The sequence below is a fragment of the Esox lucius genome, chromosome 13 (assembly GCF_011004845.1).
Source record: "Esox lucius isolate fEsoLuc1 chromosome 13, fEsoLuc1.pri, whole genome shotgun sequence".
Classification (NCBI taxonomy): Eukaryota; Metazoa; Chordata; class Actinopteri; order Esociformes; family Esocidae; genus Esox; species Esox lucius.
Window position 1 is genome coordinate 11,423,947 of NC_047581.1, and position 26,449 is coordinate 11,450,395.

Below are 26,449 nucleotides of genomic sequence, written 5' to 3' on the forward strand. Positions count from 1 at the left end.
TTGATTTACTTGCATCTTTATTCATTTGGTTGGATTTCACCCAGGAATGATTTTTGTAAAGCCATTACAGTAACATAAATACAAGAAAAATAAGTACAAAAACATTGATGGCATTTTGCTCTCTAAAACAATACATCAATAACTTTGATATAAACAACATTCAAATAAAATGAACAATATATTTGGATATGGTTAATGTGGTAGTACCATTTAATAGATTTACGCTAGCATTCATACAGAAAAAGGTAAACATATGCTTTTAATACTTGTCCGATCCACTAGGAGAAGAATATACACTAACAATAGTAACAATTATCTTTGAAAAAATATTCACACTCAGTACTTCATTTTTATATGCTGGAATAAACATACACACATAAAAGCCACAATATTCACATTTATTTAATAAACCCCCTTTTTCTCTGATCTCTTTAACAGAACATAGTGCAGTAATTCTGAAACCTACCTAGGGAAAGACAGTGGGAAAATCTCACATTTTTTTTCTGTCCTCCTGTCCTCCATCGTCTGTAAAACACTGTGAAATTCAGTCAATGATAATTAAAGACCTTATGTTGAAAGATGCAAAAAATAATAATAAATGTGTTTGTATGAAATGGCATTCTTTTTTACTTGGTAAATCATCAGGCAAATTATGTTTTATGGGTGGAATCCCCAAAGGAATGTGTAGGTGATCCAAACAAATGTGTGCAATACATTTAAAAGGTAAAAAGGTACCATACACTTTTTAGAGATGTGCATGCTTTTCTCATTCAAGAAAACAACAGCTGGCTCAAAGCGGGTGTGGCGGATAAAAAAAAAAGTTATAACTGTCAAGGAAATTAAAGATAGAGGCCTCTAGTGGCCAAAATACCTTTTTAGTAATGCCAATGAGGGCATTTCAATGTAGTCAACTGGATGGGACATCCAACTTCATTGGCTTTTCCAATCACGAAGGATCAGCCAACATAGTTGGAGGTTCCTACCAGCTGACTCTCCTCAACCACATATACATTTTTGAGTAGCGACGGAGAGGAAGATGGAGGAGCAGGAAGACAGACTTTGCTTCAATTGCTAATCTCCCAGAGTTTCCCTTTGTTTGGTCCTCAAACTCTTTGGGTTGCATTCTATTGTGGAATCTTGCACCCTTGCTGATTTGAAAGGCTGGATAGGTGAAATTGATGGCATAGTTTACAGCCTCTCACTGGACCAAGCCGTTGATTCTTACATTAACACACTCTCACTTGCTTACTTTTCCATATGAAGGCAGTTTCAACCCTGTCTTCCATCACTTTTCTCACCCATCTCTTTCGTCACACTCTTCCAAGACTCTTGCTCATGAAAATCATTCTCTCAAATAACAACATTGGAGTAAAGACACTGACATTGTGTCTCTACTTCAGACTACAGAACAAACCCATTTTCAAGTAATTTCCTCTGCTGGTGGGGAGTCCTGACACAGATCAATGCTGACCTCTTGTGTTCATCTTTAGTCACTGCAGACAGTTCGCAGTGCCAAAGCACCAGGTCTTCCAATATCCCTGAAGCTACTATCTGAATCATTTAAAGTCATGGTTGACTTAATCTCAAGACACTTTAGGAAATTAGCCAAAATGAAACCAACCAACAACCAATTGAACTAATATTCACCTCCTAAAAAAGTCTAAAATCCTCCTGTGATCAAGTTCTGTTTCCAGTTTCCCACGACCCCCTTTCAAATGACCATACATGCGGTTAGGAAAACTACCCTCAAAAATCTTCCAGAAAAATAACATGAGTATTTGCATTTTAACTAGTCTTGGTACTTTTGGTGCCAATCTGGTTAAAATTTTTGTGTCACTGCTTCCCACCAAAGACAGCTTGGTAAACAATATATCCTTTATCATGGAAAGCATGGATTGGTTTACTTTTAATATGCAGATACAGTATGTTGCTTGTAACATGTTTTACATTGCATTCTTTAATGCAGCAGGTCAGTTGATGTTTTACAATAATAATGTTTTCCTCACCACTGCATTGTTATCGGCTGTAGTTTGATAGGATCCTCTTTAATCTATAGTTCTATGCTGTAAGTTGAACTGTATAATACTCAATGGTACAGCTGATGTTTAATGGCCTTTGTAGCCTATCTGAGGATGAAGCTATTCTGTAGAATGGATTCTCACTAGATCTCCGTGGACTCTATCCTCTCAAGGCGCGAGGGTCCAGCCCAGGGGTTGGGCAGCTGGAGGAGGGAAGGGGGGCTTTTCTGGTCCTCGCAGGGGGGGAGGGAGAGGGTGAGGGCAATGTTGGAGGGGAGCGGGACTGAGGGCAGGGGAGGGAGGGTTGACAGGGTCAGTGATGGGGGAGGGGAGCTTGAGGAGGAGGGGGAGGGGGTGAGTTTGGCCCCCAGCTGTCCCACCTGTTTCTCCAGAACTAGATTCTTCTGTAGAGTCTCAACATAACTGACCTGAAGCTGCGCTTGATATTTCAGCACGCGCTCCTTCTCCTCAATCCAGGTGTTCCGCTCCTGGTCGAAACTGAGGGCCTGTCGCTCTCTCTGTTGGCGTTCTAGACGTAAGGCCCCCTGGAGCTGTTCTAGCTGCTCTAGCAGGTTTCCCCACTCCTCTCGCTGTGCTTCCTGACGCTGCTGGGCCTCCTGGTGAAGGTGGGCCTCCTGACGAAGTTGAGCTTCCTTTCGCAGTTGGGCTTCCTGTTGGAGATGGGCCTCTTGACGGAGATAGGCCTCCTGGCGCTGGAGGGCCTCCTGGCGCTGGAGTGCCTCCTGACGTTGGAGGGCCTCTTGGCGCTGTCGAGCCTCCTGGCGCTGGTGAGCATCAGGGTGCATTTCATGCCACTGGGCCTCTTCACGCTGCTGCCTCTCTTGTCTCTGCGCCTCTTGCCTCTGGGCTTTTGCCTCATCGCTCTGGAGGCTGAGCAGGGCATCCGAGGTGGGGGTAAGGGGGGTAGCCGGGGGCTCTGAATGGGTCTGGGGGCTGTAGAGAGCACCCCATGTGGGGACTAGACACCCCACTCCTAGGTTTTGGGTTATGGTGGAATCAGCTCCTCCGCCCAGTTTTCCCAGAGCTCGTTTAAGACCCAGAACCTCAGCCTCAAACACGCTAAGCTTCTCCCTCAGGATAGACACCTGAAAACAGATGGAGGGTTTGTATGAGTGTATACATGTAGATGCATGTACAGTGTAGTATGCTATCGATCACTAACGCCGAAAGAACAGTCATATCTGGTGTCACACCTTCGTGTCGTAAGACATGCGACGTCCAAGTTTGAATGTGTGTTGTAATAAGCACCTCGGTCAGGGTCCTCCTCAGTTCTCCCTGGCAGCGCTCCAGTTCCAGGCTCTTGGCGGTGTATGAGTCCTTGAGGCCCAGCATTGCCTCCTCCCTGTCCCTCAGCTGGGCGTTGGCCTCCTTCAGCTGGCCCCGGAGGGACACCATCTCGCCCGCCCGCTGGGTCACCTCGGCCTGGCTCTCCCTCAGCTGCTGTTTGAGCAGGGAGATCTCCCCAGCCTTCTGGCACACCTGAACATACAGAAAGGAAGCACAAGATGGCACAGCGTTATGGGGATATTCACACCGACCCACCACGTACGCACAACCCTAACCCAAACTCGACCCCAAATTCCTAACCTCATCACCAAAATCTAAACTTAACCCCAATTGAAAATTGGGGACCAGTTATATATTCCTATGAGGTCACATTCTTTTTATTTTACTATCCTTGCAGTGATTTTTGGTCCTCACAAGTATAGTAAAACACACACCTCCCACTTGGTCTCCTCTAGGCGTGGCAGTATATCGGCCTGTTCTTTCCTAAAGTTTAGACATTTTCTCTCCAGCTCCTCTCTCTGGGCTAGCAGGGCAGCCATCTCTTCCTGCAAGCGTCGCTTGTCCTGCGACAGACGGGTGATCTGAGCCTGCAGGGCATTCTGGGAACGCTGGGCACGCCGTGTCACCTACAAACAAAGTAGGAGACGATAAATATTATTTTGATGGAACGTTTTTGCTTAATGCTGGTATAAAATATAAAAACCCTAACCTGCAGTGTGTGTTTGTTATTATATAGGTTGTAGTACCTCGGCGTGGAGCAAAAACCCTTGAACAGGGTTAGGTTTGTGTAAAAGTAATAATTGAAATTAGGGTTGTAATTAGGGGTATGGGTTGGCAGTTGTGTTTCAAGGTTAATATGTAGGACTAGGGGTTGGTAAAAAACTGTTTTTTGAACTGCAGTATTTGTAGTTTTTTGGGTCGCCAAAGTGTGATCACCTGCTGCAAGCGGGAGGCGTAGTTCTGACGCAGCTCGTCCATCTGTCTCTCCCACACGCGCTGCTTCTCCTCAAACACTTGGACGATGGCCGCCTCACTCTGGTCCAAGTTACGACGCATGTGCTGCACCTGGCAGGAGGGAGGACAGAAGGATTGTCGAAACGATCTCTTGATAAGCAACTGCTTGCTAAGTTTAGGGTTAGGGTTAGAGGATGGTTTATGGTAAGGGTTAAGATTTGGATTATGTTTAGGACAAAGTTTAGGGTAAGGGTTAGTAGATAGTTAGTTAAAATGTTATTGATAGTCTGTTAACAATAAACCCAACTGTAGGCCCTAAATTGAACTTTAATTTCCCACCTCTTGCTCCTTCTCCCAGAGCCGATCCTCCAGGTCTTGGATGAAGTCATCGGAGGAGGGCGAGGGACGTAGGGGTGCGGGGGTGTCCCCAAGGTGACTGAGCCTCTGGTAAGACGAGGAGCTCTTTCCTGAAGAGGAGCGTCCACTGTCGGACGCACTCAGCCCGTTCTGGAATCGTCACATAGATTCACATAAACCTGCAGTGCCCGTCAAAGACCACGTGTTAGAGGCAGAAATCAATGCTCACCTGGTAAGCTGGTTTCTCCAACTCAAGGGTTGCAGCAGCTCCAGCATTGGTCCCCAGTATGTTGATATGGCTGGTGGAAGCACTGAGAGGCCCCAGGGCCGCTGGGGGCACAAAGCCCGACCCGGAGCCTGCGTACGTGGGCAGGCTGGTCAGGGAGTTTCTCCCTGAATCTGACATCCCCCCCTGTACCCCTCCGTTCTCTTCACCCCCTCTGGCTCGCTCCGCCCGGCAGCTGCTTCTTCCTGGGCTGTCCTGGTCTAGCAGGAGGGCCTCTGGGACTGCTCCTGGTTCACCACCCCCCGCTCCTCCTTCTCTGCGCCCCCCCACTCCCCTACCCTCGCCTCCAGCCACGCTGGTTTGGCCAACAAGGTTCTGCATGGAGTGAAAGCTTTTGGGAACCACTGGTTTGAAGGCAGAAGGTCGAACTAAGCCAGAGTTGTTCTGAAGGGTTGAAAGAGTAGAAGAGGGAAGAAAAGGTTTTGAGTATAAAAGATGGTTAAAAAGAAACAGTTGGGGAAAGTGTTAGTATATCTGTACATCATTGGCCATAACGCCACTGTCTTAAGTCAGTAGACAGGATACTGCAGAGGATGGGAGACCAGGTGCTGCTGGAACAGATGTTGAAGGGTCAGCGAGGGACAGTCCTCCATCACAAGATCATTTCCCAGTACCCCAGAGCAGTGGAGGGGGAATTGCTCTACATAGAGTAACATGTTTCAGATGGGGTGTTAAACAGGTGTCCTGACTCTCTGTGATCAATGTCAAAGGTTGGGCAGTAACCACTGTGTTTTGGACACATTTCCAGTCTGGCCCCTTAAATTATCATGGCCACATAATCAACCCCAGCTTCCAATTTCTGCACCATTCTAATATCGTCCTCCTGTAACTATTCCCCAGATCGATGCTGTAAAAGAGAATGGGTTTTTAGTCAACTAAACTGTGAAAATGGGGGTAAAATAAAATATAGATTGTAAAAAAAAAAACGATTTCAAAGCCACATACTTCCAAGATAATAAAAAACTGTATACCAGAAACATATTCCAGACCAGTCACATTTTCAAGCTTACACTTTTAGCTGTAATGGTTGAAGACCATAGTAGCAAATACAAAAATTCCTGTCCAAGTCTATGGCTTTTGAAACGCATTGGGATTTAGGCAAAGAAATTGTGTAGTCAGGAAATTATAAGTGGTTTCAACAGCATTTTCAAGCATCAAAACTTTTTCAAGGCATGTTTTTCATGTCAACAGTTTCAGTGGAACTAAAACGTTTAGGTTTTTTTCCAGCAACCGTCTCACGCTCAGTCTGCACATTCTTCATTTATTTTGGTGTTGGCAGATTTTCCAGGTTAGACCCTACAAGTGACTGAAAAAGATTAACAATAAGTATGAAAGATTTCTAAGGTTGCTTGCATTCAACAGCATTTCTGTGATCGCAATGTTGTGAAGATACAGTATTTTTTAACCATGCTTGAATCAAACCTTCAAATATAAATTGCTACAAATAAGCCACAGATGCCAAAAACTGGTGTTTGAAAAAAGAACGTACCTGCTCCAGTTTTCCAGAGACGGGCAGGATTTTGGGTGGGTTAGGGTTCGGTGGGTTTTTGTGGCTTTCTGGTTTAGTCCCTCCTGTGTCTCTGTGTTGTCGGGGTGTCATTCCAGGCCCGCTGTCGTTCCCCCCGATGTTACCGCTTCCATTCAGACTCCCCATCCCTCCCCTTGACTCTCTGTCCCTCTCTCTCTCCTGCTCTAATCTCTCTCCGTCCCTATCCTCCCTGTCCCGCTCCCTTTCTCTCTCCCTCTCTGCTCTCTCCCTCTCCATCTCTCTCTCCCACTCTCTAGTCTCCCTCTCCCGATTCTCTCTATCCCTCCCTCGACTCTCCCGCTCCCTCTCCCGCTCCCTTCTTCCTGCTCCGTTACCATATCCCACCCCGGTTTCCCCCCGGACGCAGTTGGACGCCGTTGTGGTGATGCGGTCCATGTCAGAGTCCAGGGGCCGCTCTGTACCAGCACAAGTCCCGGTTCCAGTCCCGGTCCCAATACTGACACTTCCTCGTTCGTCACTAGACGCGGTCTCCTCCGAGGCCGCTGTTGGGGGCGGGGGGAGCCGATCGGCACTGCAGCTGCGGTCGGCGGGGCAACGGCGAGACAGGGGCGGGGCACGGGGCAGGGTGGTCCTAGTGCCCACGGACTTCATGGCAAACTCCTGCTCCCCAGCCACTCCGCTACCCACACTGCCCATGATGGGGTTCAGGGGTCAGGGGGGAAATAGAGTCATTCCGCCTCACATACTAGGAAGCAGTGTGGGTCATCATGGACTAAAGGAGGCACTGGAGGCGTACACACTGAGGGAGAGAGAAAGATCGGGAGAAAAATAGGTCACACACCAATGTTCCCAGTCGTAGATTAAGACTAGTACCAAAAACATTAAGATCAATGGAAAATCTCCATGGGAAACTTTTTAGACCAGGCCTATGTTTAATCTGTGTCCAGGAAACTGCCCCATAGAGCCTAGAGTAAATAAGTACGCCTTACGCAACAACACAGCTCATCCAGATGGTAGCAGAAGATGTGGCAGCATGGGTTACAGCGATGACTATGAATGCAGTCATATAATCTGTCATACGTAATTAAATCAGAAAAACACTAGTATGTGCCTTCTATATCCAGTAACAATCTGACTATTAACTAAATACTATTGTATTTTGTGTAATATAAAACTGGAATTGTTGTATTTGAAACCCTGAATTTTGCTGTGTATAATTGCTTTTTTTTTTTTTATCATCAGAAAATGTTTTTTCCTGACCCGAATTTGAAAAAGTCAATATGGCTTAAGTGTTAGGTTTAGGGCAAAGGTTACATTGGGGTTAGAATTATCATTAGGCATTAGGTTAGGGTTAGGCATCAGGAATAGGTTCAGTTTGAGTATTAATGTTAGGCTATTGAAGTTAAGGTTAGATTGATGATAAGGTTAGAGTAAGGTAGGTTGGGCAGGGACGTCGCTAGGCCTATTTTACGGGGGCTTTAGCATGCTTTGAACTTAACTCGCTCATCTGAAGCGAGCTGTTAAATGGTAGCTAACTTTTCTAGTGGTCGGAGAAGTAAATCCTCTCAAGTTCAAAATGTAAATGCCCTGGAAAGCAACGGTACGTTTTGCTAATCAATAAAACCTGTCAACTAGCCCACCACCATTTTTTACAGAAATATATGAAGGTTAAAAAAAGAAATTGGTTCGTAAAAATGTCATGTATGGAAATTGTTTAGACAAGTTGCAGTTCATGTAATATCAAAGTGATCAGTCTTTACCAGAAGGCTTGTAAGCTAGCTACAACTTTCTAGTAGACACTTCAGAGAAGACTAAGATCTGTCATTTGTAATACAAATAAAAAATATATATAATGAAATTCAACAAAAATAGTAAGGTTGCCAAAAATGGGGACAGTGTTTAGAGCGGGTGAGGATCCTGGCGGAAGAGTTTTGTGCATATTGAAGACGGTTCAGGGCCCTTCTTAGAGACACCAACCAGAACCCCATTACAGTAGTCGAGGCGGGAGGTGGCAAATACATGAATGAGGGTTTCGGCAGAGGTATCGGAGAGAATGGGGCAGATGGAAGAAAGCAGACTTGGTGACTGAGTGGATATGGGGTACAAAATATTGAATTTGGTCGAGTGGGACCCCAAGGTTCCTGACCTTCAGAGAGGGGCAGATGGAGCTACCGTCAATGGTGAGGACAGGATTAGGGGTCGTGTGAGGGACTATGAGTTCTGTTTTATTGTTGTTGTGTTTGAGAAGGTTGATGGTCATCAAGTCTTGAATTTCAGAGAGGCAGGAGGTGAGGTAGTGAGGAGGTAGGGCAGCAGAGGGTTTGGTGTGAAGGTAAATGTGTGTGTCATCCGCATAGGTGTGGAAGTTTAGGCCATGGTTCCGGGTTATCTGACCCAGGGGGAGGAGATAGATAATGAACAGTAACGGGCCCAGTACCGAGCCCTGAGGGACCCCTTGTTTGACAGGTAGTGGACGGGACCTTGGCCCCCCAAGGGACACATACTGCCACCTATTGGACAGGTAATAATTAAACCAGGCAAGGGGCGTTCCTGTGATGCCAAAGGTAGACTCTAAACGGTCCAGGAGAGTAGAATGGCAGTTGGTATCAAAGGCTGCAGACAGATCAAACATAATAAGGATGGAGATGTTACCATCATCAGTGGCAAGGAGAAGATCATTGACCACTTTGACCAGAGCTGTTTATGTACTGTGTTTAACCCAGAAACCGGACTGAAGTAGTTCAAAGAGATAGTGGAGTGTCATGTAGTTCTGGAGTTGAGAGGAAGCTGCATGCTCCAGAATCTTGCTGAGAAAGGGAAGGTTGGAGATGGGCCTGTAGTTGTTGAGGTCGGCTGGGTCCAGGCTCTGCTTCTTGAGGATTTGTGAGACAATGGCAATTTTTTTAGTTCAGCAGGAACTGAGCCAGTTGAGAAGGATGTGTTAATAATGTCCACCATGAGAGGGCAGAGGACAGGCAGGCTGGTCTTGACCAAGGGGGTGGGTAAGGGGACCAGGGGACAGGTGGACTGTCTAGAACCAGAGACCAGCTTAGTAATTAAGTCCATGTCCACTGGGGAGGAGGCAGAGAAGGAGGAGGGGGGAGAGACAAGGGGTATAGTTCAACCAGAGGGAGAGTGAGGGAGGGATGAGAGTAGCTAGTAGATGTCATCCATTTTACTTTGAAAGAAATCTATGAATTTGGTGCAGAGATCCGAGGACGAGGTGAGGAGGGGGTTGTCCGGGGGCAGCAGAAGTCGATTAATGGTGGGAAAAAGAGCTTTGGGGTTTCCTTTTCCTTTGGGAATCAGGAGTGAAAAGTAGGAAGATTTTGCTTGTTTGAGGGCAGATCTGTAGGTGGTAAGATGTTGAAGATAGAGCTGTGCATGAACAGTCAGGCCAGTCCTGTTGGAATGCCTTTCTAGCTGGCGACCACTAGCCTTCATGGAGCGAGGCTCAGGTGTATACCAGGGAGCAGAGTGAGGGAAAGTGACAGTGTGAGTCTGAGGGGGAGCCAGGGTGTCCAGTGTTGCTGATAGGACTTTGTTGTAGGAGGTCACCAGCTCGGAAGGGGAGCATCCTTGAGTATCAATAGTGAGATGGGAATTTAGGATGTCGGTGAGGTCAGTGGGCATGATGTTCTTAGTATTCCTGAACGCCATGATGCGCTGCAGGCGGCCTGAGGAAGAGGAGACAGGAACAGTGAACTGAATAGTGAGTCAGCAATGTGGAAATTGAGGCCACGGAGGTTGGTGGGGGTCATGGACTCAGAAGAACAGACAAGATCAAGTGTGTCCTTTAATGTGGGTGGGGAATTGAACATGCTGGGAGAGACTGTGGCAGTCTAGCAGGGACTTGAATTCAGTGGAGAAAGAGTCGTTGTTGTCCACGTGAAGGTGGATTGAGGAGGGGGGTGGCCTAAACGAGGTTAGGAGGTCTGTGAGTTCATGGGAAATGCAGGGGAGTGTTTGGTGGGCAGATAGACCAGGATAGCACAGGATGAGGGCCAGTTATTTTGCCAGCACAACATTCAAAAGATATCGCAGCAGGGATGGGGACTGCCTTGACCTTAAAAGAGGCACGATGGAGAATGGTTCCACTGTGACCTGAGGAGCGGTAGAAGGTAGGTGTAGCCAGGTGAAATGGCCTGGTTAAGAGTCAAGAACTCGTTAGCTTGAAGCCATGTTTCAGTGAGACTCATGAAGTCCAGTTCACAGTCCAGAATGATATCATTTATCAAATGAGATTTATTGTTCAGAGAACGGGTCTTAAGGACACCAAACTTACCTTGGGTTGGAAGTTAACGTATTGCAACGTATTCTGTTCAGAGGAAGGGAGATCTGGTTGTTAAATGTTTCCTTTTTTTAATTATGATTAAAAAAAATAAGACTTTATTTTGAGATGAATGGGCTAATGACTAAATCTGTTTTTGAAATTATTCAGAATGATTAAGAGAAATCTCGCTTAGAGACAGAATATACTGTATGTAGATGTTAATTTACTATAAACTATAGTTGATAAAAGCATTTTGGCTATGTAGTACAGCCATTTTTGTGAATTTTGTTGGTGTTGGATGGATGAAGACAGAGTGGACTTTAATTTCTTTATTTAGAAAGAATTTAAGTCATATTAGATCAGTGTCTAACACAAACTATGAGACAGGTATACTTTTAGCCAACCTTGAATGTGTTTGTGCAGTCTGAGTGGGATACTTGCTCAGGAGTGAGAGGGAGGCAGACTCAGGCACTGTAATTCAAAGTGTTGGCTTGTGTGCGTATTTGTATGTGTGTGTGTGTGTGTGTGTTTGTGTGTGCACCCGTGCGTAGGTAGGCTATACATCTTTTTACTAAACCATGAGATAACAGCTGGCTCTTGTGCCTCTCTTTCGGCCATTCATTCTAAATGGAGAGGTTGACTTGTCTTCTCACAGTCAATATTACTTAACGTGTGTCAGATAAAAATAGCATACTGCGCCTTCAATGCATTGATATGAGAGAGAGAGAGAGAGAGAGAGAGAGAGAGAGAGAGAACGAAGCAGGCCTAACCCCAATCATTTTTACACCATTTAGTTCTGCTCGGGTGAGTTGTAGTAGCAGCTTAACTAACACACTGTCTCTTCTGATCTAATCCCTGTCGTCTAACCCCCGCCCTTCACGATACATACCCATCTCCGTCATGCGTTCCCTATCTCCTCTCCATCCTAACCCAATGAACTATATATGCATAATCACAGTTAGTAGATTGAAATGACAAATGGTCGCGTATTTGTCATTGAATTGGGCGCTTTGATGTAGCGAGTTTAGGATGGACGTCTCTCAGTAAATTCGTATGCATGTCTAAAATAGCATACTCACTGTTTGCAGTACGATCGTAGGTTTGGCAACACGACAATCCTTACAGGTTCATTAAAATACACCCTTGGCACCGGTGGGTTCTGAATAATCCTTCAATGCTGTCAGTGAATGTTATATTTTATATTATCGATTTAACCGCAGTAGGTGTCGTATCAATGATGGTGGAGACAGCAGCGGATGCGAGTATCAGCTGTAACCGCACAACCAAGACACACGCCCCTTCTTCAGTGCGTTAGAAACGCCCCTTTTTCCGACTCAGACGCGTAGGCTAAATGCTGCTGTTTCGTTAACTATATAGGACATTATTATTTACATTTAATTGCCATTTAATTGCCATTATTATCATTAGAAAATAATGAAAAGTTGTTTTCGACCAAAGGGTGTACATTACGATTACTGAAATTGCGAATGAAGTCCTGACTATTCATTATTCGCTCTATGCAAAAGTAGGCCTTCTGCATGATTAAGAGAAACTGAAGTCCAGTCGAATGAAGGGGTTCGAGGTACACTGGGTCTACACCTCAGTTCTGCACTCCCACTGCCTATCACACCACCACGGACAGCGGTGCAATCCATCAATATGTATAGATGTGAACATGTCGGAGTTGCCATAGAAACACGCTTTGTCTATTCCATGATCACAAAACTAAGACAGAAAAGTGGATGAAGCAAGAAGACTAAAAGCCCCCGGTGTACTTTAAGGGTTTTAACCTTCCATCAATGACACAAAAGAAGGAGATACATTCTTTGAGGAATGCCACAAGATTTTTCCACTAAATTATTCATGCAGTCATGTGTCTGGATTCAATTCAATTCTCATTTTACACATATAAAACACAGAAGTTGCAGAATGTTCCCAGACTTATCAAAACGGTATTACAGGTGAAGTCGACATTTAGTTATAGTGTTATTATTAATGTACAAACGTGTCGTTACAGTAACACAGGGTCTGTGGACATGGGTCTTAGTACAGTAACACAGTGTCTGTGGACAAATGTCTCATTAGAGTAACACAGTGTCTGTGGACATGGGTCTCATTACAGTAACGCAGTGTCTGTGGACAAATGTCTCATTAGAGTAACACAGTGTCTGTGGACATGGGTCTCATTACAGTAACGCAGTGTCTGTGGACATGGGTCTCATTACGGTAACGCAGTGTCTGTGGACATGGGTCTCATTAAGGTAATGCAGTGTCTGTGGACATGGGTTTCATTACGGTAACGCAGTGTCTGTGAACATGGGTCTAATTACAGTAACATAGTGTCTTTGGACATGGGTCTCATTACAGTAACACAGTGTCTGTAGACATGGGTCTCATTACAGTAACGCAGTGTCTGTGGACATGGGTCTCATTACAGTAACGCAGTGTCTGTAGACATGGGTCTCATTACGGTAACGCAGTGTCTGGACATATGTCTCATTACGGTAACAGAGGATCTGTGGACATGGGTCTCATTACGGTAACACAGAATCTGTGGACATATGTCTCATTACAGTAACACAGTGTCTGTGGACATATGTCTCATTACAGTAACGCAGTATCTGTGGACATATGACTCATTACAGTAACGCAGTGCCTGTGGACATGGGTCTCATTACGGTAACACAGTGTCTGTGGACATATGTCTCATTACAGTAACACAGTGTCTGTGGACATGGGTCTCATTACAGTAACGCAGTGCCTGTAGACATGGGTCTCATTATGGAAACACAGTGTCTGTGGACATGGGTTTCATTACAGTAATGCAGTGTCTGTGGACATATGTCTCATTACAGTAACATAGTGTCTTTGGACATGGGTCTCATTACAGTAACGCAGTGTCTGTAGACATGGGTCTCATTACGGTAACGCAGTGTCTGTGGACATGTCTCATAACATTTATTTCAATACCACAACACATTTTTTATGATGATATCAAGCTATATTAATCTTTGAGGAAGACTATTCACAGTTCTCCTTTCCAAAATCATGTCCAGTTAAATGCGTGCCTTATTGTCTTATGAAATGTAAGCTTAGGACTAGGACACGGTTGAAAAGCAAGAGGTGGTCAGATTGCCTGCAAACATACTGCAAGGCTTGCCTGTGAATAAAAAGAATAGGCCAGTGCTGTTACAAGAAGAAATAAAGCCAAAAATAGTTTACTTGTGCTTTCAACTTTCCAATATCTATTTTCAGCATGCTTGAATTTTACTTTTTGGAAGTGAGAGTGTGTGCTTTTCTATAAATAGAATGATGAATTGTTATCAGACTGGGGTTGTTATCTTATCTGTAACTGACTCTGGGCTAAAAGTTACATCATCCTAGGACAGTCAAATAAAAAAGATGCCTTGCAATGTTGCACCTATAATCTAAATTGGGTCACCATCAGTACTTTATAAGAATATTACCATGTCGATACCTTTGACCCTGTGAGGGCAACTCCTGCCTTTCACTCAACCTCAGCTCGGTCCTCTGTCCTTTGGGATCTGCAGTTGTTTCCACAGGGGCAGATATAAAATGCAGTCTGGTCCACATCAACACCCTGTGCATACCTGCTAGCATTTTAATGTTATTTGAGCCCTTCGGGTTCTGACAAAGCTTACTTAAATTTTACATTGACATTTTAGTCATTTAGCAGATGTGACTTCCAGAGCGGCTTCCGGTTGGTGCATACATTTTAAAATAGCTAGATGGAACAGCTACACAACTCAGTAATAGTAAGTACAGTAAGTACTTAGTTATCAGCAAAGTGTTGTATGGAAGACAATACCAAAAAAAAAACGTAACAAGCGTTAGTTCACAAAGTCAATGGAGGGGCTGGCTGTGGAATTGTTTTAGGTACTTAATGAAATGGGTGGGTTTCAAATGTTTTCAAAAAACAGGCAGAGACTCTGCTATTCCAGCCTTAAGGGGAAACTGGTTCCACCATTGGAGTGAAAGGGCAGAGAAGAGTTTTAAATGGGCAGACCGGGAGCTGCCTTCTTATACAGACAGGTTGGCAAGGAGCCCAGAAGTGGCATCATGAAAAGCCTGGGTAGGGACGGTAGGGTTTGAGCATTGCCTGAAGGTGAGGACAGAAAGCTTCCCTCGCTGCTCTGCAGTCAAACTCCATGGCCTAGGGGAAGCCAGTGGAGTTAGTAGAGGAATGAGGTGACATGGGGAAAATGGAATGGTTGTAAACCAGAATGGATGCAGCATTATAAGTAGCACGGGTTTGGTGTCACATGCCAGGAGCCCTACCAACGGTGAGTTGCAGTAATCCAGATATGAGAAGAGTGGACAACTCCATATGTGTACCATTCTCTTCTGGATGATTTAATGTTCAGAAAATGCTGGCTGTGAAGGAAATGAATCTGCTCTAAGTGATTTCAGGGAATCAACTTATTGAAATAGATGCAATGGACTGATGACTAATGTTGGATGTTTATAACAATCTGTGATGATTAGCTACCATCCTGAATGTGGATTCCAGAGTTATCTGATTCTTACTGGCCCTACTTATAATCCCACTGCTTTGGCTGTTCCCATTAGGTCCTCTGGAATGCTGGGGGGGAAGTGTCTGCATCTGGCCTGGACCTCCAAGAAGGCCCAAAGACAGCTGCTGACCTGTCAGGAGTCCTGAAAGCAAACTCAGTAAGTAGGGATGCACAGATACCAGTATCGGGCCGATACTGGGCTCATGTACTTGTACTCATAGAAATATGCCGATACCATGCGCATATACCACGTCATGGAAACATTAAGTGAAACTCGATGGTTGTGTCGCCTCTGGAAGCATAAATACAGATTATAGAACTCAGATTGGTAGAGCGGGAAGACGGAGATGTCAGCAAATACAAAAGTAGAGTGCAAACTCTGCTCTGCTAAATTGTCAAGAGGAGGAAAGGGAAAAACACAAATTTAACACAAGCAATTTAATCAGACATCGTAGTGATCAACACAGCGCAGTTCCATGAGTATGCTAATACTAGCAGCTCAGACCAACAACAACAGCTAACTTTGCAGAACCACAACAACAGCTAACTCCAACACTGGAGAATCGAAATAAAATGTCCAGAGACAGCCTGCGGGCAGAAAAAAAATCAAAGAGCAGAACTCACTTTACTATCGCATGATCATCAGAGAAGCAACGTCCTGCACGTTCAGAGTATCAAACTAGCTAGTGAGGTTAGGGAATAATAACTGGCTGTGTCTATGCGCATGTTTTTGTTGAAATGTCAGTGTCTGTCACATTCATATAAAAGTAGCCATTGTCTGAGCCACAACTCAAGATAAGAAGCTAGCTAGCTAGCTAGCTAACTAACTTTCACAACTCGATAGCCACTGTGGATTAACGTCATGCAGGTAACGTTAAAGATTCGGCAACAGCAATAAGACCTCCGGTTTTCGAATTTTGCCTTCAAATTAAAAGTCTGCGGTAAAACGTTATATACATTCGGCGGCAACAATAAGACTTACGATGTTCGTATTTTGCCTGTTGCCACTGGCCGTTTTAATAGATTATTAGCCTCAAATAGGCCTACTAGTATCTTACAACTTGGAAAAGTCATAAGAATAGAGCGATTGCTACCGAGACTGAAGACGAACTTTACACTGACAAACCTATTTCATGGCACAACAACGTTTGTTTTTCTTTCATTCGTGAATGACATACAATAACTATTAATAAAAGTTGAAAATAACTGACTTTTTCATCAAGTGAAAAGACGAGAAAATCGTGGAAACACCAGAACGCGGTCCACATATGTTTAGAGGGTGAAAAAGTTAAGTTTTTTTTACTGAAAAAAACCGAATGCCGCTTTAATTACTTGTTATCCGTACTCTATCGGGAAGTACCCAAATGTATGTACTTGTACTCAACCTGAAAAAAGTGCTATCGGTGCATCCCTATCAGTAAGGTCTAATTGGGCGTTACGTCCTTTCCAGAGCTCAACTGCTACTAACAGTACACTTTACCTAAATACTGGTTCTACAATGGCGATTGGTTATCTCTACTATGTTTATTTTCTGCTTGTTTCCATTTGTTTAGAGCAATATTGTAAATGTCTATTTACTTTGTTGACTTGCCTGAAAGTTTTTAAAACAGGGGAAGCAATGGCATAACCTTACAATCTTCTACATGACACCTGACCGAGTCAAAAGATACTGTAGGAAGAAGGAGGTATATAGAGAAAGCACCAGAACATGGTGGAGAAATGGAGATAGTGAGGTGATGGGCCTGACTAGCTTCCAGCAGCTGTCCAACGTCACCCTGGCTGATTCCTGACAGACAGGCCCAACTGAGAGACTAAAATACACCCCAGGACCCAGAAGAGACCAACTCAGGGCCAAAGGAAAATATACAATAGAAATGAACAAAAACACGGTTGTAGTAATTTTCTAAAAAGTGGTACACAAGTTGTCAGAAAATCTGCTTGTAATGTGTGGTGATTAAGGTGAAGGGATATTGTAATGACTATTTTCATGGTACCCTTTAGACCCATGCCAACCCCTTTTTATCTATCTGACATGGTACAGCTCAAGAGGTGGCAGTCTATTTCAGTCCAACGGGTGTGGAATGTGCAGTTGTCCAAGAACGTGGAAGATTTACTTCGTAGGGGACACCTATCCAGCACTCACTCCCAGTTTCTTTCTCTGTTTGTCTTCTTCACCTACCAGACTGTTCATCTGCCTGTTGGACCATCACACCTGACATGGAAAACGTTGAGGTGTTTGACTCACCTGGAAAAGGGAGGGGACTAAGAGCCACCAAGGAGTTGCTTCAGGAGACGTGCTTTTCTCAGAACCCCCTTTTGCTTCAGTTGTCTTTGACAAGTAAGAAATTCTATGCATGGGGTTTGGATTGGCACATGAGACGTGATTCACCAATACATTGCTGATCACATGGGTTGAATATTATGTATACCATTCCATGTGTTACAGTGTACATCTTAATGTCTTAGTTAAATCTGTCATTTACAGCTGAATGGAGTTTATATAGTCAGATATCCGATGATGAGAACAGGTTGTGCGTGTGAAAACTCAAATCTTCAGTCCGAAGTGTCTTGCTACACAGCTGATTAGCTACGCTTTCTGTGGCGTGGCTGTGTTGGACGCAATAGGAGGACAGCCTTACCTTTTGTTTACAAATTCAATGTTCCTGGGTTTTCAGTGTGATTCAGTATGATAGAAGGCTTGATAAGCCGGTATAGAGAGGTCCTTCACACATAGGAAAAAGCTTTAAAAAAAAAAGGTGAACATTTAAAAAACATTTCTTACTCCCTATTATAATTTTTGAGTGACTTGATGACGAGTGGGACAAGACCCTGTGGGGATTTGTGCCTGCCAACTATTTCCTACAAGGTTCTAATGAAGTTGAAATGCACTGAAATGTACCGCTATATACACTTCCCTTTTATATACACATGCCAATAAACCAGATAGATTCATCCAGAATCCTGGTGCTGTACAAATGCTTACTGACACATCCGCTAAAGGTCTGCCATTGGTAAGTTAAGAATAAAAATTTTTTCTGTGCTTGGTCTCTTTGGCTTGTGCACATGGTTGACACAACCCTTTTGTGACAGCCATGTGCAGCGAACTGTTGTTTCATTCACATGCTCTCAGGCCAGTGGGAAAGTTTGGAGCCAGGAAGCATTATAAATGGTTGTTCTGAAGGAGCTTCAGTCTGTGCTACCATAGTGTGTTTTCACAAACAGCTGTTGGTATGTTTTGCATCCTTGATCCTGAGATGACAGTAGAAATGTCCGAAGACATCATAGGGCAAAAACAATTGCGTGCGAAAGGCGATCAGAGTGTTTTGACCCCAGCAGGGGACAGATTGAATTACCGTTGACTTCTAGAAAGACCGCATGACACGTATTTCTTTCCGTTTCTTGCCTTGTTGACACTGGCCCCCAATGTGTCATTCTCTGCCTTGTCTGTACCTCTCTAGTCTTTCGGAGAAGATCTGCCACAGCTGTTTCCGCAGACAGGAGAAGCTGCAGCGTTGTGGCCAGTGTAAGTTCGCCCATTACTGTGACAGAACATGCCAGATTGCCGGCTGGAAGGAACACAAGGTGGAGTGTGGAGCCATCAAGGCCTTCGGGAACATCGGGGACAACATTGGCAAGACTCCTAATGAGAATATCCGGTGAGGAGGGATTGTGTGTGTGTGTGTGTTTGGGGGGGGGGGGGGGGGGGGGTGGGGGGGGGGGGGGGGGGGGGGGGGGGGGGGGGGGGGGGGGGGTGGAAGGTGTATGCAAGTGAGTGTGTGGGTGTCTGTGTGGAGTGAGCAGCAGGTGGGACAATAAGTGCAGAGAGAAGGGCAGATTGGGATGTGTGGTATATGAGAGCAAGATAGAGAGCGATTGGAGACAAAGATGTTGGAGGGGTGACAGGAAAGGGGTGGGGTCATGAGGACGTGGCATACGGCCAATACACTAATACATTAAGAGCTGTCCTGAGGAGTGGAGTGGTATGTCTGCAATATTTATTGTTATACTGCGTTGGGGTACATTCTAATATACCACAGCTTTCAGCCAATGAGCACTGAGGGTTTGAATCACTCACTCCCGTTTCTGAAGGGTGGAGTGTTGTGCAATGGCGAATAGTTCACTGTCAAATGAGTCAGCATCACGTAACGAAGAGCTTCAGGGTTTGACCTCTGAAACTCCTTCTGTGTCACTGTCTGTAAGTTTGGCTGCCCGCATCATGTGGCGCCTGGATAAGAGGGCAGCATTGTGTCAGACACACAGCTGACCACGATAGATGATCTGGAGGACCACATCAGCGAATGCCAGGACGACCTAAAAGATTTGAAGGTGGACATCCACAACTTCCTGGACTACTGGCCCCGCTACAGCAAGCAGCACCGGGTCGACGACATCTCACACATCTTCGGAGTGGTGCGTTCCTCCATCTCGTTTCTTCTACCCTCTTCTCTCGGTTTCTACCACTTTCTGTTCCTTTCTTCCATATCCACATTCACGGTCACTCTCCTTCTCTCCACCCCTCCGCAGATCAACTGTAACGGCTTCACGGTGAGCGACCAGAGAGGCTTAAACGCAGTAGGAGTGGGTCTGTTTCCTAACCTGTGTCTGGTCAACCACGACTGCTGGCCCAACTGCACTGTCGTCTTGAACCACGGCAAGTATGTACTGAAACCGCGGTGTGTTGCGTGGTGGACTGTGTGCGCGGTGTGCGTAGGTTTGGTGTAAACTGCCTCTTGCTTTGTTTTTCAGTCAGTCGGCTGTGAATACTATGTATCACTCTCAGATGAGGTGGGTTTTTCAAGTACAGTAGTTTAACCTAGTGATAACCCCGGTGAAAGTCCGAAATGTCATCTCTTAAAATCTCGCCTTAATAAATCCTCATCTCCAAAATCACCTCACCAGTTTTCATGTGCAACATCACTACTGGAGCTAAACTTGAATCAAAGTTCTTAATAGAAAGAACTGGGTTAATGTGACTTCCCACATGTAGAAATACTATAGCAGTCATGTCCGCAAATCACAAAATACCATAGTAATCACTATTGTTTTGGTGTACAAAGAACACCACTGAATGCTCTAGTATATACATATAATTATACTAAAGCATGTTTACCATTGAATGCTCTGGTATATAAATATAATTATACTAAAGCATGTTTACCATTGAATGCTCTGGTATATAAATATAATTATGCTAAAGCATGTTTACCATTGAATACTCTGGTATATAAATATAATTATACTAAAGCATGTTTACCAATGAATGCTCTGGTATATAAATATAATTATACTAAAGCATGTTTACCAATGAATGCTCTGGTATATAAATACAATTATACTAAAGCATGTTTACCAATGAATGCTCTGGTATATAAATACAATTATACTAAAGCATGTTTACCAATGAATGCTTTTGTGTGTAATAATAGTAATACTACAATAATTACATATGAATGCTGAAGTATGAAAAACATAGCAATACTAGTTTTACAGATAAAGGTAATGCTACATAAATATAGTAACACTAAAGTATGTATACCATAGTATTTTTTCATGTGGGCGACTTCAAGTTTACAGCTGAATTGATTCACCATATCAGCAATGATATTGACAAACCTGACTAATACCAACTGTACTATATTACTTACTAATACCACCTGAACTTCCCTGGAGCCATATCTTTAAATAGCCTATATGTGGTGTGCCCCTCCCCCCTTTCACCACTCCTATGAGTAACTTGCACCTGTTCACCAGCCAAACTCTTCAAACACAAGGAATGTCCAACTGTGTTCATGTGTCTTCAGTGTGTTGTTGTCATATCGCTCTGAACACTGTCTGTGTCTGCCTCTCCTTGTCTGTCTTGTACTGAGTGTATTGTGAGTGCTAGTACAACCCTGTTTCAAAAAAGTTGGGATGCAGTGTGAAATGTAAAGAAAAACAGAAGGCAATGAGGTACAAATCATTTGAACCCTATATTCGATAGAAAATAGTACATAGACAACATACGAAATGTTAAAACAGAGAAATGTTATTGTATCTTGAAAAATATATGCCCACTTTGAATTTGATGCTAGTGATACGTTTTGAAAAACATTGGCATCAAAAGACTGGAAAAGTTGTGTAATGCTAAAAAACAACCTGATGGAACATCTCACAACTAATTTGATTAATTGGCAACAGGTCAATAACATGATTGGGTATAAAAAGAGCATCCCAGAGAGCTTTTCAGAAGTGAAGATGGACTATCAGTTGCACTATCAAACAAATAGTGCAACAATTTAAAATTTATATTTCTCAATGTAAAATTGCAAAGAGTTTGGGGATCTCATCATCTACGGTATATAATATCATGAAAAGATTCAGAGAATCCGGAGAAATCTCTGTACGCAAGGTACAGTATAAAGCCGAAAAATAATATTGGATGGTCATGATCTTTGGGCCCTCACTGCATTAAAAGCAGACACAATTCTGTAGTGGACATCACTGCTTGGGCTCAGGACCACTTCCTAAAACCATTGTCTGTGAACACAGTACGCCACTGAATCCACAAATGCAAGTTAAAACTCTACCATTCAACCACCACCGCCTTCTCTGGGCCTGAGCTCACTTAAAATGGACTGAGGCGAACTGGAAAACTGTCCTGTGGTCTGAAAAATCTAAATTTGAAATAATTTTTGGGAATCATGGACGCTGCATCCTCCGGGCTAAAGAGGAGAGGGACCAAAAACAATATAATTTCTCAATTTCAACATTTGATATGTTGTCTTTGTACTATTTTCAATGAAATATAAGTAAAAGTAATTTTCACATCATTGCATTCTGTTTTTATTTGCATTTTACGCAGTGTCCCAACTTTTTTGGAAACATGGTTATAGTTTGGAGCATACTAGTCTTTGGAAACATTGATTAAATCAAACCAATTGGGTACCTGTCCAACTATTCACTCAGGGCTAGTTTCGCAGACACAGATTAAGCCTAATCCTGGACTAGAGCAATTATACTCAGGCTTAATCTGTGTTTGCCAAACTAGCCCTACATGCTATCATATGGAAATAATCTACTCCAGTGACTATTGGTTTATTCCGGAAGCCTACTTCAGACAGTACAGATGTACAATATCCTGTGACTCCAGAGCCCCCTCCATAACCACCTTTATCCCTCAACCCAGGATTGAGCTACGTGCCCTGGGTAAGATCGAGGTGGGAGAGGAGGTGACTGTATCCTATGTGGACTTCCTGAACGTGACCGAAGACAGACAGAAACAGCTAAAAATGCAGTACTTCTTTGATTGCACCTGTGAACACTGTAAGGGTCACATCAAAGATGACCTTAAGATGGGAGGGAAGGTGGTGGATGGGATCAAGGTAAGGGCGTGTGAAATACATCCATGAATTACATTTTACATGTAGTACATTTAACAGTGAAAATGTCTGTTATTTAGAAATATTTCAGATATTTTCTGTTCGGTTTAAATGATTGATCCAGGGCCGGCCCTAGCCATAAGCAACATAGACGGTCGCTTAGGGCCCCTAACCGCTAGGGACTCCCTATTAAAAATATTGTTGTTTACTGAAAACCTGTGTAGCTTTTGTTTTGTGCAGTCACAAACATAATATCCTACTTTCCACAAGTCCACTTCTTAAAAGTGTGTCAATGAGTCAGTTTGTTGTCCGGATGACTTTTAGGTTTTAAATGTTTTTTTTCATTTGAGTCAGGAGCAGATGGGCATAAGAGTTTTAGTATGCAAATCGGGATCCTCTCCTGTCTCTTAGGTACCAGATGAGCTGGTGAACGAGGTCACAGAATACAGTCGGGAGATGCTGCAGAAGATGGAAAAGGCTCGCCTCGACGGCAACTACCATGAAGTAACGCACACGCACGCACACCCGCACGCACGCGCAAATGATTACCTTTTTTCCCATCTGCAGTGGTTTGAATCCTGGCCTCAATCAGCGACCCTGCTGTCCCTCTCAGGTTATTAAGATATGCAGGGAGTGCATAGAAAAACAGGAGCCGGTGTTGGCCGACACACACATCTACCTGCTGAGGATGTGGAGCACAGCCAGCGAGGTGTTAGCATACCTGCAGTTTATCGACGAGGCTGCTGACTACACACGCAAAATGGTGGACGGATACAGGTGAATGCAACTAATCACTAAGTCAGCTCCCGTCAGCTTTGTAGAAAGAAAAAAAAAATTTGAACTGTATAATAAATGAATCCCTGTCTCGTTGGCAGTAAAATATACCATCCGCACAACGCCAGCCTCGGAATGGCAACCATGAGGGCAGGAGTGGCCCACTGGCAAGCTGGGAAGATCGAGGTGGGACATGGAATGATCTGTAAGGCCTACTCCATCCTGCAGATCACCCATGGACCCACACATCCCATCACCAAAGACCTGGAGGTAAGATGGGACCGACACACCGGGACAGACACACACTCACAAGACCTGATACTGTGGGTTGTCGAATTAGAGTCACACGGAGCCATTTCCAGTTGAATCTAATCTGAAGCAGACGCATACACCTCACTCAATCAGATACAAAGGTCAAATATATCAACTTTTGATTCCATTATTATGCTTTATATACATGAAGGAAAATGAAATGCAACAGTATGCCGAGTTAGTTTTTTTGTGCTGCTGAGGTGAATGTTCAGTGATGCACAGTGGGTCAATTCCCTATCTAGTGATTCCCCAACTATTTGCTCCATCCTTTTAGTACATGTTGACAAAGTGTTGGGGAATCACATATATGGGTATCAATCCACTGAGCATTAAATAGCCCACCCAGGGTACAGCTTTAATAAACTAACACAGCATTTAATTACTTTCAGTTATCTTTTTCTTTTGGTATATAATGTGTAACATTGGGATTCATAGTAAAATGAATAAATGCCTATATCGAATATGGTACAGGTATCTTCGTTGTTTTAAACGTACACACATTGTGCGAGGTGGATGCTTTTGCTTGAAATTAAGTTTGTTCTCTGACTCTTCTGTGGTTTGTTTAGACTACTGGACTAAGATGTAAGACTTGTTTTGATTACCTCCCATCTCACTAGGCTATGAGAATGCAGACCGAGATGGAGTTAAGGATGTTCAAGCAGAATGAGATGATATACCAAAGCATGCGAGAGGCAGCCCTGAAGAACCAACCAATGACCATGAATAATGAACCTTTGGCAGAGAGCGTCAAGAATCTTTTCCGCCGGCCGAAGAAATAACTTCACAACCTGGCAGAATAAAGTTTAGAGATTAAAGGGGACTTTTACAACTTGATGTTAATGTTTTCCTTACCCTGAAATTAATCAATATGCCAGGTAACTGTAATACAGTTTAGTTTTTAAATATCCATTAAAAACTCCCAGTATTGTTTGCTAGTGCAAGCTGAAAATCTCTGAAAATCATTGGATGTTAGCATGCGCTGTATTAAAAATGTAGGTCAATCACCTGCGAACTCCGTATTTGATATTATTTGGTTTATTTGAATTATATTTAGGTCTTAAAGATCTGGCTAAATATAAAAATGTTCATGCATCCCTTTAGAAATATTTTGATAGGGTGGACAAAGTTATAGCCTACAATATTAGACTACATACATTTTCACATTTCTGTAAATTTGTTTTTACACAATTTAAAACGATTAAATTAAATAATGCAAAAATAAAATACAGTTTTTGATTCACATTAGCAATGAGAAACTCTTGCTCCGGAGTAAGGTGAACAACATGCATATGCAGTGATTTGGCAAGGCCCCCTGACCTAGAAAGCATAAAAACATTAGCTGGAAGTTTTGATGGGGGATTATAACTGAACAATTAAGGGACCTATGAACTGTAAGCAAATCTCCTCATGACAGATTTTAGGTAGGCTGATACTAATGGCCCTGACCTACAATCATGTTTCTGCCTTAAAGTTGTATTTTATTAAACCAATTAGATGTTGTATTTTTTTTTACAGAAGGTTAATTAGAGATTTTTTTTTTAAATAACTTAAAAGTCAGTTTTCACAGACTTGTTTCAGCTTCTGTCAGACAACCCGAAGATATTTCCATGTGCATCAGTCACATTTTCCCTCTGGCATTACAGCTGATATCTATCACATCACATATGTCATAGCGCCCCCCCCCCCTCATTCCATTTATTGTTCTGTAGCGCTAAAGGTGCTCAAATATGCTTTTGTTTTTCATACATTACTTTCAGGGTGTGGAACCGTCAAACTTGCATCGGTGAAAGTCTCATTTAAATTGCTCAAATCCATGAATCCACTCTTTTGCTAGGTTTGGAAACAGATGTAGGTTGCCGCTTGAAATGTCTAGACTAAATAAACACAGTAAAGAAATTATTACACCGCTCTGCATGCATTTTGTATGAAAAGTAATGTCACATTAAACTGAAAACTGTTTTGGGCTTTGTTTGCTGTTCATTACATCAAATTCTACTGAGCCAATACCATTCATCCAACTCGATGTGAACACACCTGGTTCACAATTAGTCTCAATGGGTGATTTACACTGAAGTTAAGAAATCCAAGTTAGACATGCAAAATGTATTTAGTGCACTTGAAACTGAGACCATAACTTCTGTTTTCCATTTTATCAAATGTGCCAAGAGCTCCAGTCAGTTTGAAGATGGTATACCATGTCCACTACTCATAGCTTGAAAAGAAATAGCACCATCTAGTGGATACATTTGACCAGTACACCCAGTCAAATTAAAATCCATGTAGTGAGTTTAGTACAAGATATACCTAAACTCCTTCAGTTGAGATTTGTTTTTCTTCCAAAAGATGTTTGATTGTAAGTCCACTGTAGAGCATAATTAATTCACTGGGGTGTATTGAACTGTACTGCAGTTGGTTTAGCAGCTGTAGCAGATCCCTTCCTGTGACATCACAGGGACTTGAACCAACCATAAACCCACACCAGTTTAAAGACAGGGTCCTTGAAGATTATTGTATTTTTTTGCAGGTTTCCTACACTTGCTAAACTCATGTTATTAGGTAGAGTTATAGCTAGGAGATGCTCCACCCACCTTGATCATCTGGCAAATCAAACATGAGACAAAAAGACAAAAGTTTGAAATGATCATATTCTCCCGCCTCATGTTCATATTTTCATGTCGCTGTTTATTTTTTTTTTGTCAGAAAGTAAATGACTGAATACAAGTGTGAATCCTTAGCCCAGGGTTAAACAAACTCTGATGTGAACATAAACTATGCTAGCTCAGGG

The 26,449-nt window shown here is 43.3% G+C and overlaps 2 protein-coding genes across 4 annotated transcripts; one reads left to right on the forward strand and one right to left on the reverse strand.

The window, feature by feature from the left end:
- On the reverse strand, positions 1–16,071 carry lzts3b (leucine zipper, putative tumor suppressor family member 3b). 3 transcript variants are annotated; one of them, XM_020052841.3, is made up of 9 exons: positions 15,845–16,071; positions 6,689–7,211; positions 6,413–6,589; positions 4,867–5,307; positions 4,620–4,787; positions 4,263–4,391; positions 3,761–3,952; positions 3,288–3,518; positions 1–3,124 (listed from the first exon to the last, which is right to left on the reverse strand). In XM_020052841.3, the coding sequence occupies exons 2-9, from the start codon at positions 7,106–7,108 to the stop codon at positions 2,162–2,164; spliced, it is 2,721 nt and encodes a 906-aa protein (XP_019908400.2). In that variant the 5' UTR covers positions 7,109–7,211; positions 15,845–16,071; the 3' UTR covers positions 1–2,161. The 3 variants fall into 3 exon arrangements, with proteins under 3 accessions (XP_019908400.2, XP_010903055.2, XP_010903056.2); XM_010904753.3 differs by lacking the exon at positions 15,845–16,071 and adding an exon at positions 11,765–11,962; XM_010904754.3 differs by lacking the exons at positions 6,689–7,211; positions 15,845–16,071 and having other exon boundaries at positions 4,867–5,770; positions 6,413–6,496.
- Positions 15,276–25,625, forward strand: smyd1b (SET and MYND domain containing 1b). Its single transcript, XM_020052842.3, is given in 13 exon segments — positions 15,276–15,377; positions 17,403–17,501; positions 17,504–17,558; positions 18,679–18,876; positions 19,421–19,449; positions 19,452–19,630; positions 19,745–19,875; positions 19,967–20,005; positions 22,386–22,581; positions 22,990–23,082; positions 23,192–23,355; positions 23,454–23,622; positions 24,282–25,625. Coding segments are annotated over 12 exon segments (1,479 nt in total). The 5' UTR covers positions 15,276–15,377; positions 17,403–17,437; the 3' UTR covers positions 24,444–25,625.
- The last annotated feature ends 824 nt before the right edge of the window (positions 25,626–26,449 follow it).

Coding starts and splice junctions, on each gene's coding strand:
- lzts3b (XM_020052841.3), bottom strand. CDS start 7,108: ATGGGCAGTGTGGGTAGCGGAGTGGCTGGGGAGCAGGAGTTTGCCATG. Junction 3,519..3,760: donor TAGAGGAGACCAAGTGGGAG/GTGTGTGTTTTA, acceptor CTGTATGTTCAG/GTGTGCCAGAAGGCTGGGGA. Junction 3,125..3,287: donor TGAGGAGGACCCTGACCGAG/GTGCTTATTACA, acceptor ATCTGTTTTCAG/GTGTCTATCCTGAGGGAGAA.